Source organism: Dendrobium catenatum, unplaced genomic scaffold, assembly GCF_001605985.2.
Source record: "Dendrobium catenatum unplaced genomic scaffold, ASM160598v2 fragScaff_scaffold_334, whole genome shotgun sequence".
Classification (NCBI taxonomy): Eukaryota; Viridiplantae; Streptophyta; class Magnoliopsida; order Asparagales; family Orchidaceae; genus Dendrobium; species Dendrobium catenatum.
The window spans coordinates 2601814-2618070 of record NW_021318796.1 but is presented as its reverse complement, the minus strand read 5'-3'; the positions used below and the strand labels follow the sequence as shown (position 1 = coordinate 2618070).

Here is a 16257-nt window from a genome sequence, read left to right as displayed (position 1 = left end):
TTTTAAACCTTAGCTATCATTTATATAATATATTTATGATTTTTTTTTAAATAAAAGTATATCAAAGAACCACTAAATTTTGTTAGAGGGTTTATACACATGACCATCCTTTTATTTATTTTTTAATTTTAAAATTCATTTCTATCACTTTAATTTATAAAATTTGTTATTTACCCTTCTTTTCTTATATATAAATGATAGCCCATCTCTAGCAAAATAATTATTCAAAATAATCCAATTTATTAATCTTGTAAAAATTAATCTTTTGATGAAAAATAATAATATTTATTTTTCCATATATAAATAAAAGGGTATTTAGAATGCAATATTTTCAAACAACTCTATTGAAAACATTAGCCATTACATTTAAATCCAAATTTTACTGATTTTAAGCTTGTTTTAAAAAATGGAGATAGAAAACACAACAAAAATAAATTTGAAGTAAAACTATAGGAGAATGCAATGAATTTTAACTTTTTTTTGTAATTATAAGAAAGTATTTAGCTACAAGTGCAATAAATATATCATTTTTAATTGATCCAGATTTTCTTTGGAAAAGTTTTTTATTACTTTATTGTTTACATCATAAACATAATTCTGTTTGATTCTTATTTTTTCATTATTTTAAATAAATTTTTATACTGAAAATTTACTTTCTCCAGCAACTTACCAAAAGAAATCTAAATCAACTGAATTATGATAAGTATGTGAATACTTTTTGACCTGCTAAATTATATTTCTGCTAACCTGTAGAGCCTTCACAATAATTTTTCAAAAAAAAAATCTATAATACTAGCAAAAATTTTTATTTTGTTCACAGTAATTTCATAATAATTTTTGCATTCAGTTTTTTACTCGAACCCTAAGGTTTCGTTTTGGACGACTTTCTTACTGCTTCTTAAAGCAACTTTCTAGTACAAAATTTTTAATTTTTTTAAATAAAAAACTATTTTAAAAAGCAGCAACATAGCCGTACCAAACGAATCCTAAGTTAATTTACCTTTAAAAAATCATGTGACAGACAAGTAAAAAATTCAATGACTATTTGTCATCTTTCTTTGGCTTTCTGTAACTTTCTTCAATGTGTTTTGCTTCTGAAGACCATTCCTTGAAAAGCTTCTTTATGTTTGGGACATTATAGTTCTGAGCAACAAAGATTCCACAGCCAATTCCCATTAAAAATGAGAAGCTATTCGTGAATATCCCCATCTCAATTTGCACGCCTCGGAAGAAGAAATCTTTTGCTGCCAATTCAAAGAAGAATATGATTGTTGAGACAGATGATGAACAATAGGCTGATTCAAGACAAGCTATTACTGCATTAAGGCTTCATTTGTGACGGCTTTCTTCCTGCTTCTTAAAGCGGATTTTTTGTACTAAAAATCCGCTTTAAGAAGCAGAAAAAAAGCTGTCCCAAACGAAGCTTAAATCACTGTAAGTTGGACTACAAAGCAGGCTGATTAAAGACATTCTGCTATCAAATTTTCATTTATTAGAGAATCCATTTGAATCTGCAACAGAGCTAATTTACCAAGAAAAAAAGTATCATACAGAAAGCTATCAACGGCAGAATAAATCAGAACATAATTTTTTGCACAAAATTATTGGAATGGTAACTATGAAGTTATACTTATGGTTGACACAACACAGCCTGAAGCCTTAACCAGGTTTGGGAATAGGCAAAACCCCATTCAAAGAAAGATAGCTAACATTAATAGAAAATACAAAAAAAATAAATGCAAAAAATACAAAATTTTATTAAAGTTTGCGCAACTTGTGCAATTACAACTCAAATTTCTCGATGATGCTCTCCTCTTCATAAAGAATAATCTAAGCAACTGAAAATATAATAAAATTTTCAAAACTACTTTAATGAAATAGCCCTCAAATTCTCAAAATCATCTGCGACTAAGGTTTCGTTTGGGATAACTTTCTTACTGCTTTTAAATTCTTTAAAAAGTAGTAAGAAAGCCGTCCCAAAATGAAGCCTAAATCTGAGCATCTTGTTTTTTTGTAGGACAAGAAAAATTAGGCAACACAACTTAATCAGCTAGAATTGTTGATACATTTAAGTTGAAACTAATCAAATGTAAGTTTAACCCAACATAATAACCATCTCGATCAACTCAGTCAACCATTTTAGTCAATAAGAGAAAATAAATAAAATCAAACAATAACAATAACATCAAGTATTTATCCCACTACATGGGAAAAACAAAATCAAACAAAAAAGAAATTAATAATTTACACTGGCATTCACATAACACAATTATAATAATCTTTAGTTTCTAGAAATAGTTTGTAACCTTTCAAAATTAAATTTCAATGAGATTAATAGAGTTGATTAAGATCACAACACAATCAATTGATTCACAAGGGATTTGTTGATCAATTTTATGATGGGATGAACCCATCATATAATTTATTGTGATACTCCAACAATGACAAATCTACTCTCCACCTCTAGTTTTGCTCTACCATAGCCATCCTCTCACTCATTGCCCTAGAGCTCATCTGCAAATTTGTTGTTAAGTGTTGCAGAGATGAGGATGCTTAGGTGGATGAGTGGCTTTACCCTTAGATATATGATACGAAATGAGCATATACGTGAAAAGGTTGGAATAGCGCCAGTGGAAGATAAGATTAAAGAGAGTCGCATTAGATAATTTGGTCACATAAAACGACGGCCTTCTGATGACCCGGTTAAGAAAGTAGAGGTATTAGATTTGACTTATGTTAAAAAAAGTAGAGTGACCTAAAAAGACTTGGTTAGAAAATATTAGAAATAATCTTTCTTTATTAGATTTAAACGAGAATTTAACTTTTAACATGACACAATGGAGAAAAAGGATTCATGTAGCCTACCACACGTAGTGGCACAAAGGCTTGATGTTGAAGTTGATGTTGTACTCTGCTACTAATAACAGTAACAACACTGCCTTAACCACTCTTGCTCCTCTACAACCTCTCTTTTTATAATAAATTATTTCTTATTTTTATTGGATTCCTAATGCAAGTTAGGAATTGAATTATGGAGAAATTTTAAAGTTCAAATTAACTGAAACTAGTTGTTCTTTAGTTAATTCCTATAGATTTTGCATAGCATCTTATTTAAGGTCATTTAAAAAGTATAAATTAGATTTCCGTTACATTTTTGAACAATGCATATTAAATGAAATTTCGAGATCCCTCTCTTGAAAGCGTACTTGCTGGATGTGAGTTTTTTTAATATTTTATAGGTGTTAAGGGGAAGACTCATACAAATGTGAGGTATAATTCTTTCTTTTCGAGTAATTTCTAATATTATTCTTGTTTTTTTAATTGATTAATTGTTGTTTTACGTGATCGTTGAAATTTAATTAAGTGTAATACATGCAATATTTTTATTCTTTAAAGTGTGAACTTAATTAATTGTTAATTTTATCATTCACCAATATTTTCTGATAAAATTCCAAATTTTGGGCGATCATTAAATTCTCTACTAATGTACAAAGTTATTACTTCCCAGAAATTACAAGTGGCATACTTTTGCCAAAATTATGAGTTAATACCCTAGAGTAATATATTAGGAGACATAAAACTCATCATTAATACCACCATGATAGATAAAAAGTCTAAACAAAATGAGGAATGTATTAATACCACCATTAGGAGACGTAAAACTCACCATTAAAGAAATAATCATGATAGATGTTACGAGGACTTCACCAATGAAAATTATGATAACCATTAACGACAAGTCGACAACCCTATAATATAATGAGGTCATAACAAGGAAAATTGAGGTTGATAATAATAATGTCGCTTACAAGGAGAATATATCCTAAAGCTTTATCTAATTAGGTAAAGGCTATGTATAATTTCTTTGATTGATAAACTATAAAAAGAATTATGCATTTAAATTTGAGAAACTAAAACTTTTTGGTCAAGCAAAGAGGTATTAGATAGGCATAGAACAATAATGAGAACGCTTAAGCCATAACCTATCATGACATGATTTAAAAAGAAATTGTTACTAAAAGAAGAAACTTACTCGTATATAACCAAGATTGACTGCCCGATGAGAACCCGCCCAGTTGCTATGGAAGATTTACCGCACGGGTCTTGGCTATATTTGATCTTTGTACCCTTCACGAGGCACAAGTAAAAATATTTCAGGTGATGAGGATGATCCCAATAGGTTTAGAGAATAAACAAGAAATTATGACTGTAAATTATTTATGAACAAATTTGAAGAAGTGTTGTTAAATTCTGAAACTACAAAGGATCCAAAAACAATGCTTTGTAGATTTAGAATTGGCTTAAGACCTAAACTCAAAAGATAGATGACTAGCCCTAGTATCAACTCATTTGAAGAGGCCTTTCAAATAGCTTTGGGTATTGAAATATAAAAATATTATTCACCCAAAAGAACCTCTTCAAGAACAGGATATTCCTAGAACTTTCACAATTTTAAAGGGTGTGCTAGTCCTACCCAGACTTATAATAGCACATTGCCGCAAATGTGAAAAGTTCAAACCTACTTGAAAAGGTTACTTCATTATAGAATAAGCATAAGAAGGTGAATCTTATCAATTCATTATCAATGAAAACACCATTCAATGCCTACCATCAATAGGTGTTAACTTAAGAAGTACTATGCATAAAGATGCCCCCTTCAAGTTTTGGTTTTTCTTTTCATTCAAAATAAATGTTATCATTATATCATATTGTTCTTTGGTGGACAATGCACTTAAAAAATTATTTACATTGAAGTTAATAATAATATTCCTTGTGGATTGTTTCTTTAATGTAATGATTGTGGTGTACTTTTTCCTGGTGTTACAAACTCCTTTGTGTGAATAAGGAAATATTTTTGCTTGGCATATACACTTAGTTCCCAATTTAGTTCAATTTTGAGCTAAGTTTGAGTCAACAAAACCTAAGTGTAGATCATATATACAATCAATCCCATGTTTAACATGATTACAAGTTGAATCTAGTTCAATTAAACTCAAATGTAGATTCAAATTTCTTCCCCAACTTCTCTCCTCACAAACAGAGCCTAGAATAACAAAACTTAAACACAAAATATATATCCTCCCTGATTTTGTCGCTTGAATGGGCCCAAGTTACCAAAGTCAACTTTTAATCGAAATATCTTCCCCAATTAAGCTCCTTACAAGCTGAGTCGAAATTAATAAAACCTAAACACAAGTCTATATGAATCCTCTCTAGTTTGTTCATTTGATTGGGTTGGATCGCCTATATGAATCCTCTCTAGTTTAGTCATTTGATTGGATTGGATCATCAAAACTCAAAGTTTCGTAAAAGTGAAGTGACGCAAATTATAGTGTTCTGGTTTAATCTTTCGATTAGATTTAAGATATCAAAACCCAAACATAAATCTCTGCAAACCAATTTTTTAACAACTCAAGTCAACTCATTTAACTAAACAGTCTGAGAACTGAGCCTAAGCATAATGCTCACTAAGTCCAATGATTGAGTTTGAAGGTTAACTCTTAGTTCAACAAGCTTTAGGGCTGAGTTTGCAAGAATTTTGAAATCACACACCTATTGGTCCAGTTATCGAGTTGATTCAACACACCCTTACAATTAAGCTACCACCACTTCAAATTTCAACAAGCCCAAAAATTTAAAAATGAAGACCAAAATTCTTTCAAGGTTAACATGTCAAGGATAAGCCCAAACATAAAGCTCAACAAGTTCAAAGATGAATGTCGAGTGTTTTGAATAGATTCAACACAACTCAGTGGTCGAGTTGGCATCTACTCCTAGTTCATCAATTACGAAGATCAAACCTGAACATTGCCCTCAGTGGTTGAGTTGGCATCTACTCCTAGTTCATCAATTACCAAGATCAAACCTGAACATTGCCCTCTCACCTCTCTCAGTTAAACGTGCCAAAGAAAAAGCCCAAGATTTATCCAGTTCAATAATCCATAAAGCCAAATAGGTTACCTACCAATTCTGAGATTCAAAAGCCAAACCTACACAAAGTTTAACACACAAGATCAAAATTGAATTGGTAATTTCCCCAATTATGAGGTTCAAGGTTGAGCTTAAACATATAGCTCAGCATGTCAGAGCTGGAAGGACAATTCGAGCTGGAAGGACAAAAGATAGAATTGGTACCCTTCTTATTCATAAACATGAAAGCCGAGTTGGGGAAATAAAATTTCCTAGCTTCAAAACCTAAGGTTGTGTTTTGTTTGATTTACAAATTTGACCTCATTATTAGTATACGCAATCATATGATGCATTTTAACACAATTAATAACATACAGATTTGACATAAGTCAACTTCATCCTACCTTAGTTGATTTTAGCACATATACTATGCTTATATGCTAACTTAAGGAACTTTCTTGGCTCGTTTATAGAGGTATATGTTAATGCCATGTTGATGGAGATCCGAGCTTGATTTTTACCCTCTTGAGATTCTAGAAAAGAAAAAAAATTGAAGTAGGAGTTTTCAACTCAGCTTCATCCTAATCTTTAAGTCAGCTCACAGACCTACCGGTCAAGTTATTGGGTTGATTCAACGAGCCCCTATGACCAATCTAGCACCCCTTCAAATTTCAACAAGTCTAAAAGACTACAGTTCCACAAGTTCAAAGATCAATCACAAATCTTTTGAAAAGATTTAAGACACTCCAATGGTTGAATCAGCTTTCACTCCTAGTTTATTAATTACAAAGATCGAAACAGAACATTTCCCTTGCCTCTCTCAAGTTAAGCATGTCAAAGATCAAGCCCAAGTTTTATACAACTCAATAGTTCATAAAAGCGTAAAGCCGATTTGGTTGCCTACCAGTTTTGATATTTAAAGGCTGAACCTAAACATAAAGTTTAACACAAATGATCGAAGATTGAATTAGTAATCCCCCAATTATGAGGTTCAAAGGTTGATCCTAGACATATAGCTCAACATGCCGAAGAACGGAGTGTTGACCCGTAACAACATAGCAACCTAACCCCACGGTTAGGGCAGAAACCACCTCAGTCCACGACAGACTACCCGCGATCTCGCACAGTGGTCGCACATAGAAACGCTCTCAGAACGACAAAAAAAAAACGCAAGCAAGGAAGATCGAGGACTTACCTCTCAATCGTTCTGCTGCGCCTCCAACCTCCGGTCGTGCCCTAGAGTTGCGACCGTCGACTCACCTCAGACGAAAGAAGCCCAAGCCGCACACAACTTCCGATCGGCCTCTTTCGCCACTGCCCTAACCGACTGCCGCCAACCTTCACTGCTTAGACCGGCCTCCAAATTATATAATATAAATAATATAATATTATATTTATTTATATAATATTATGTTATATTAATTTATATATATATATATATATATAGACTTGAAGACCTTTTTATGGGATCGATTCGCTCTACCAATCTCCTCGCTGTCGATTTAATTCGGCCGAGTCGAGCACTCTCTTAATTCCCAGCATCGAGGAGGGGACGCCGGAAGACTGCCGAAATTTACTCGAAAACCATGGAGTTAGCCAAAATTTTGTAAAGATTGAAAAATACTTAAATGACCCTCACATAATTGATTAAAAAAATAAAATTTTATTATTTTTTAATCAATTTAAAAATAAAGAAAAAATGATCTGAGCTTAAATTGATGAATATAAAGGACTTAAGTTAAATTTTGAACCAAAAAATAGCACTCAACATCTTTGCAGCTAGGGGTGTCAATATATGACACGACCCGAAAACCCGACCCTAACCCAACACGAAATTTTCGGGTTCGGGTCAACCTGAACTCGAAACGGGTCCGGTTCGGGTTAAAGTTTTCAACCCGTTTGAAAAAACGGGTCGAGTCCGGGTTGACCCGGAAACCTAATATTGGCCCGGACTGACCCGAAAACCCAATCAGCTCAGCCGTTCGCGGTCCGTATCATCCCTTGTCACGTCAGCTCCGCCATCCACTTCTCTTCTTTGTCTCATCACATCGCATCAGTCAGACGTCCGCGATTGACGACTCCGCGTCATCCCGAATTCTCGCCATCAATTGTCTCTTTCCCTTCACCTTATGCTGTCCACGAGAGTCCAGACTCCAGACAAACTGTCGTTCGCATGCCCTCAAAGGCTCAGTCTGTTCAGACTTTAAAATTTCGCATGTCGTCGGTCAGTTGCTGACTCGACGTCGCATTTTCCACTGCCGCCGTGCCGACTGGGCTCCCATTCCGTCGTTGTCTAGTCCTGTTCCAGGCCTTCCGACATTCTATCGTCGTTTCCAACGTCCATTGAGTCCGATTTCGTCCGCAGTTATCGACGTCCTAAGCTGTAGCCCTCGAATTCATCCCGTTAAATTCAATTTAGCGGGTCGTGTCGGGTTGACCCGAACCCAAAGCGGGTATGGTTTGGGTCCAAAAAATCGACCCGTTTATAAAAATGGGTCGGGTTTGGGTTGACTCGAATTGTGCCGGGTCAGTTCCGGGTTCAACCCAAACCCGACCCATGACCCGAAATTGACACCCCTATTTGCAGCATACTTTTGTGAAACATACTATGCTCGAATTTGAGAGACATAATTTATCAAAACATTATTTTATAAGAGTGATTGGTGGTGCAACAATACTTATGCTTGAAATATAGTAACGCAAAATCATTAGTCCTTGTATTAATACACACTTACTATAGACAATGCTGATACAAAATTTCATTTTTATGAGTAACCCCATGTAACTCAAGAATGTCACAAAATGGTTTACAAAGGATAGGATTTTTTATTGGGGTCTAAACCCTCAAATCAAGCATGAATTTCTAATTAATTAGAATCTATAAAATGAGAGGAAGGTAAAGTATTTTCATTTGTCTAAACCATTAAACAATTGATAGTGCACCTACTAATGGTTTATAAGGTAACTTGTGCTAATGACAAGTGACACAATCTTGTTTCAAAAAAAAATCAAGGAAACTAACAACTGATTTTGACTTAAGTTGATTATTCAAGAAAAAAAAATTTGAAAACAATGTTTTTGAGATTACATGAAATCAAAGCATATTGATTTGATGCATCTTTTAGCCAAATCAAGATCATGCCACTATAGTCTTTGATTGAAAACATTTATCCTGCATCTCTATCTGTCTTAGCAATGTATGATTGAAGATGGTTCTTTAAGAAATTTGAGAAATTCTATTCAAACTAAGAACCTTGGAGCTGTCTTTAGACTCTTTCTATTGGATAAATATCTCCTAACAGATAAACAATAGTTTTAAGAAGATCTATTCAAAGGGTTATGTCAATGCCAGGAGATGTCACCTTTGATTCAAATACACTAGACAACTCATTTGATTGTGTTGATCTAAAAAGCTAAAAGCTATGCCACGGTGATTAAAGGTTTAATGACTACTTGCTAATTCAAGATATCTATAGATATCATGAGGTTATATTTATTTGATTGTGTGTAAATGTATTAAGTTCAGGACTTGACTCTGACTTGCTAAAATATTTCACTCCAAGAAAAATTATGAATTCATTAAAAAATATTCATATACCACTAGATCCGCAACATGTGTAAAAGCGGACAAAAGGTGAATAGGCCCTTAAATGAAATTCCGGGCTATTTTCTAAGCAAAATCACTTGCGTAATGGATCATATTTAAATATTTTAAAATGTCCATTATGTATTAAATATGATCATTCGAACTAAATAAACACCTTGCATGTGCTATGACAAACCTATTAAAGTTACAAACACAAATATTCAAGAATGCTGCGCTGGGTTAAATGTTATAACCCGCATGTGCTCCAATTGTTACATTTAAGTCTCAAATCTAACAATTCGAGAATGTTGCGCGAATCTAATATTTAAACTTCATCCTCCTCCTAGAAAGGACTGGAGTTGACACGACTTGAATTACAAAATGCCTCCCAAAATCCTACAAAAATACAAGTGACCTTAATGTAACCTCGATGATGGCCGTGTTGACAGAAATCTCAACCGGAGGGGTGATAACTCTCAAATTCAACAAAAGTCCAAATTCTTGAAATTAAATACATCAACTGAAAACTTAAAATTAAAATTCATCCACCTTTCACAACCATTTGTCGGGTGATAAATCTGAAATTAACCCCAACTCACAAAGAGCAAATGCATGTCGGGTGTATCACTAAGATTCATCCTCAAATAGTCTTTTGCCAGCAGGGACGTGGCACATGCCCTCTGATCGGGTGTCTTTGCTGTAAAATGGCACCATTATATAACGATCACGGCCAAAGCCCGTATGTTCCCTAAAGGCATCAAACCCTCGAGAGATGAATCATAGGGTATATCTGATAGACATAGAACCCTCTGTCAACCAAGGTGGATTAAGATATATCCCCTTAGATAAACATCAACCCAGGTCTGCAAGGTATTCTTAGACGAAGCAACTCATGGCTGCCGACAAGGTTCCTTCTGTCAGGTTGGGTCGACTACCTCATATGACTAAATAGACTAGAGAACATGACAGCCCGGGATGACAGAACTATGGGATCTTGATCGGGCTCATCTTCACTTCCCCCACCACCAGTTTTAAGTTTATGGTGATAAACTCTAAATTCCAAACTTCAAAATTTAAATCCTAAAACTATTATTATTATTATATAATGGGTTTATAACCTATTTGACATCATTAACGACTAGCCTTAATTGAAAGTTCTCTCCTATTATCGGGAGGGGTAATTAACTATAGGGGCTTGCGCCTATAGGAAACCAGAACTCATATAAAAAATTCCTCAAAAAATGAGGGCGAAATCTCTGAGTAGTGTCTTATCTAAAACCCAATATGCCTTCTGAAAATTCCCCTGTAACCTAATCTCGTTAAAACTCTTTATCGTCGTCATCACACTTAAAAATAAAAGTAAAATAGACTGATGGCGCGGATATACTAGGGCACACACACAAAATGAATTTTTTGGAGCCCACACGGAGGACCGAATATAGAATTGGCATAGCTTTACTTGTAAAGCAAAATGTTGATTAGGCGAAGCAAATTTCCCAACTCACATAACTAAGGTTGAGATTATCTTGATTCACACTTTTAACCATATTTTTAGCACATGCAGTCATACCACGCATCTTACCTAAATCAACCAAGCATACACATTTGACACAAGGGAGTCAACTTCATCCTAGCACATACACTAAGCTCATCTACTAACATAAGTAACTTTCTTGGCTCGTCTATCAAGCTATCTCTTAATGCGAACGAGCTTGAGATTCCCCACTTGTGATTCGAAGAAAAAAGAAGGGATTAAAGTAATAGTGTGATGCCCCAGAATCAAATAGTGAAAGGATTCGTCTGACATTCACCTTGCGTACAACAAATTCCTGAACAGTCTCTTCGGACGAAAACGGCTCCGCGTCGTCCGAAAATCAATTTTTCTCCGAAATCCCGTGACTTTCTCTCTCCTCGGCTGATATTTTCATTTTTAATGATTTTCTCTCTCCTCAAAATGCTTTGAAATCAGCTTTATAATCTTCAGATCGGCCCGGCCGATCGCCAGATCGTCCCAGGACGATCAAACGAATTTGGATCGTCCTGGACGGTTCACAGAACTATTCTCAGGCCGACATTTTCTACAGTGCCAATCGGCCTGGACGATGCGTACAGAAAATTACCTGGAGCAAATCTGGGCACATTCTGGAGCAGAATTTCCACTGATCGTCCCAGGACGATCCAGATCATCCTGGACGATCCAGATCGTCCTGGACGATCCTGGAGCAGATTTTTTTTGATATTACAACAGATCGGCCTGGACGATCTCACTATCGTCCCGGACGATCCTGGGAGGAAAATCCAAGTCAGAGAGGAACAGTAAGGGAACGAGGTCTCACAAATAGTCTTCGAGTCAACTTGATCCTAATCTCTGATTTAGATAACACGCCTAGGGGTAAAGTTATCAAATTGATTCAACATACCGCTAAGGCCAAGCTACACATCTTCAAGTTTCAAGAAGCCCATAAGGCTGAACATAAAGACCTATATTCTCTCAAGGTCAATATGTCGAGGTTGAGAACAAACATAAAGATCAACAAGTTTAAAGATAGATCTCGAGTGTTTTGAAATGATTCAACACACCGCAACGTTTAAGTCGGCATCCACTCCAAGTTCATCAATTACAAAGATCAAACCTAAGCATTGTCCCCTCACCTCTCTCAATTTAAGCACGTTAAATACCATGCCCAAGATCAATTCAATTGAACAATGCGTAAATCCAAATTGGTTTCCTGCCAATTATGAGATTCAAAGGCCAAACCCAAACATAAAGTTTATCACAAAATACAGGAGATTGAATTGGTGATTCCCCCAATTAAGAGATTCAAAGGTTGAGCCTAAATATATAGCTCAGCATGCTAAAGGTGGAAGGACATAAGATAATTGGCACCCTTCTTACTCAAACCTGAAGGCCAGGCTGGGGTAATACAATTTTCCAGCTTACACAACTAAGATTGAGTCTTTCTTTATCCACACATTTGACCTCATTTTTAGCATACACAATCATATGACACATCTTAATTCAATCAAACAAGCATACACATATGATGCAAATGAGTAAATTTCATCCTAGCTTAGTTGATCTTAGCACATAAGATCCCAATGAAGATACGAACTTGAGATGATCGTGTGGCCCTTTAATGGTCAGAGAATACCCAGCACAAGGCCGATTGAGGAGTATTTGAGCCGGAATGCTTACTTTCCAAGTGACTAGGTTAACTTTGATGATCAAACCATCATGCTAGCCATACAATCCTAAATTAGCGTAAAAAAAAAAGAGGCATCTGGCATCATAGTATCACATACTCCTTATAGATTTTAGTTTGTTTCTTTGTCGAGTTTAGTTCATACAATGCATTTGATTTGTGACTCATTGCATCCCATTCACGACTTGACTTAGTGCTTACTAGCAAATTACATAGACTTAACGAATCAGACGCTACTCGTCTTATTGACTACATCAACTTTGGCCAAAGCCAAGAAAAATCTAAACATCATATTTTCATTAGTGAACAAACTTTTTTGCTCTACATCATGTCATGGTTGTAAGTTCTATATATAGTCTAGGGTTCACACTAAGAAACAAAGCAAAAAAATCATGACATTTCATGTCCCCCATATGCATGCTAGATCTAGGCTAGTTCTCCTTGCATCATCATACTTTACATCATTCCTTCCCCATGTAATATGTAAGGCCAGTCATCGATTTCTTTATCCCTCAATGAAGGCTATAAGCCCCAGTTGTAAGCATTTTTATCACCAAATGGAAGCGAAAATTCTTACAAATCCAATTGATCATGGTGTCTAAGACCAATGTCAATCGTAGAGTTTAGAACTTGTGTTAGTCTTAGAGATTAAAATTTGCTAGACCCAATTCTACGAGGGACCCTTAGATGAGGTAACGCATAGTGTTAATAAGGATCCTCCAGTCAACGCTTAACTAAGTATACCAGCGCTCCAACAACCTCAGATGATGAAATCAAAGGAACTTGATCAAATCCATTATCTCAATTGTAAATTAAAGCCACCATATCTCCTTTCCCCTAAGTTCACAATATAATTTTGGATGAGGAAACTCATAGTTACTACCAATGATCATATAATTAGATTAAGTTAATTACCTTTTTGACTAAGTGGATTAGAAGTTAATGAACAATAACAATCTAGAATGACAAAGCAATGAGATCTTGATTAGATGTGTCTTCCTTTTCCCCTTAACTCATGTGTCAAGACAAGTGCCACCATAAAGCATTGTGAGCCCAATTTGCACATATCCCTCTAGTGGTCGTGGGGTTATAAGTTTCATTTTATTACTTGTTCCAATATCTTCTGAACCTATTGCCCAAATTCCTATAAGATCCTATCCTCTTTTCCTCAAGATACTTATAACTTGATTTTCATAGATTCCACATAGTATCTTTTTTTAATTATAACATGACCAAACTTAGACCACTTAAAGATTTTTGTACACAAACATTGCTCATTAATTGAGATTATTCTCGAATACACCCAAGATTTAATTAGCCTTAGGAGCTTTCTCATTTGAGAGATTTCAATCTATCTTCTATTGATCTTGTGAGTCTATAGAGTGTATTAGTCAGCAACGACCAATACTATATTACAATGTTGCAAGCATCTTTTAAAGCCTACAATAGCATGTCCATGTAAATGGAAAATCATTGCGATCACTTTATGATGAGTACAAATTGGAAATTATAGATCTTCTAAAAATTGATCCCTCCAATATGATTGTAAAACCTTCATTTGTGTCAGCACTAATAAACTAATGGCACAAATATCTACAACTTGGTATATTCAACTTATCGGTCGGCATATTCCTGAGAGCTATTATCGATACATCAAGACTTGCATCATAACCCTCGACTAAGAAGCATGAAATCCACCTAACCTTTGCTTGTGCAACACCCAAACCTATGCCACATCAAGTCCTGCAAGTAATGCCCTACAATCCAAAAAACTCATGCAACAACCCCAAGCATGTCACATAGCATGTACCTATCATGGAGCTTGGTGCTAACTTATCTGACTTCTTATAAGACATCTTATATTGAAGTCCCAGCAATTTCTTGAAGGTGGAGCCCTGTTTTCATAATTTTCAAAAAAAAATCTAGTAAGATTAAGTATTATATTAGGCCCCATGATTTTTCTCCTTCAAGATATACCATGCAAATAATTAGACTCTCTATATTTTACTTAACTACTTGTGTGTGGGAGAGATTAAAAAAAAAGCTAGAAAGTTGATATCAATCCTTTAAACGCTCAATTTCTCGCAATCATCAATTTCAAATTCTAAGCAATATCTCGATACCATAATTTTCTAAATAACAGTAATAGCTTCAACAACAACTTACAAACTAAACATTCTATATCACAGCATTTCAGCTAAATTCAACTACAGCAACAACACAGAGAAATGAAGCTTACAGCCTTAGCAGTCTAACGCAAAGCAATAAGCCCATGTGACCAAGGTTTTCCCCTCCAGCATCATTACACGCTATAATTTCTTCTTTTCCATCACCCAGCTTCTCCTACTTCATGTATTCATTAACTAACCCGGGAAAAAACCAAAAGCCCTTACCTTGCATCTCTTTATTACTATGAAGTAAGAAATGGGTAACCAACAAATTGAAACAAAACAAGGAATCCAGCAACATATACAGCAAATAGCAGGTTCCATTTAAAGAATCGTCATCTTTCCCTTTCCATAACCCTAAAAAACCTTCGAAAATAAAGTAATTGAAAGAGAAAACCTCACCGAATCTCTCCTTTCCTATGTTAGGAAGAAACGTATACGATGGGACCAGAAGCTCTCCTTCCCACTTCCACGGTATCGTTAGCGCCAATCGCTGTTCTCGTGGCGGCGGAGTGAACTCCGGCGAATGACCAAGGAGCTCCTCAGACTCTTGATGCCAACTTCGGGAGAATTCCTGTATTATTCATAGTCATCTAAAAAAATAAATAGGCTTTTATTAATTCAATTAAAAATGAAGATTTAAGTTTTATTTAAGACAGTTTTTTTATTATTTTTATAAAATAATTTTTTAGTTAAAAAATTTTTGTAAAAAAAATTACATAAACAATAAAAAATCTATCCCATACGGAGCTTCATTCTCTGAAAAAATTTTAATATCTTGATTTCTATAAATTTTTAATAAAAAAGCTTTAAATTTAATTTTTATGAAAATTTTAGGAATAAAAAAGATAAATTTACACATATCTATAAGATATTACAATTTAACCAGATTTACATACATACCACTTTATACTACTTTATTTACATATCTAACATCCAAAATTTTAATATTACATATATATTATCTTATATTAATTTAATATCAAATATACCATCCATATTTCATTTTCACCATCTATATATTTCATTCCTGCCACCCATATTTAATATAAAAGTGAACTATATATGATATATATGTAATATTAAAATTTTAGGTGTTAGATATATAAACAAATTAGTATATAATAGCATGTATGCAAATCCTCCTAAAATTTAAGTAAAAATTCTTAACAAATAAATGTAAATTAAATACTTCATTGTACTTATATTTTCATATTCAGTATATCATTTCTCCTATATTTATATGAATATTTTGTATAATTATTGATATATCATCAAAAAATTATCTTGATCAGGTGTGAATCTCGAGGCAAAATCAAGTTGGAAACTTCTAAAATTAATAATGGGACCATCCGAACTCCAATTTCAACAAACTTATAGTCGAACTGAA

General features: G+C 34.4%; 1 protein-coding gene across 2 annotated transcripts; it reads right to left on the bottom strand.

Annotated features, from left to right (window-relative positions):
* Positions 1-790: 790 nt before the first annotated feature.
* Positions 791-15434, bottom strand: LOC110110743. 2 transcript variants are annotated; one of them, XM_020842362.2, is made up of 3 exons: positions 15270-15434; positions 4034-4128; positions 791-1244 (listed from the first exon to the last, which is right to left on the bottom strand). In XM_020842362.2, exon 3 carries the CDS (start codon positions 1207-1209, stop codon positions 1042-1044), a length of 168 nt encoding a protein of 55 aa, XP_020698021.1. In that variant the 5' UTR covers positions 1210-1244; positions 4034-4128; positions 15270-15434; the 3' UTR covers positions 791-1041. The 2 variants fall into 2 exon arrangements, with proteins under 2 accessions (XP_020698021.1, XP_020698020.1); XM_020842361.2 differs by lacking the exon at positions 15270-15434 and adding an exon at positions 7106-7262.
* Positions 15435-16257: the final 823 nt, after the last annotated feature.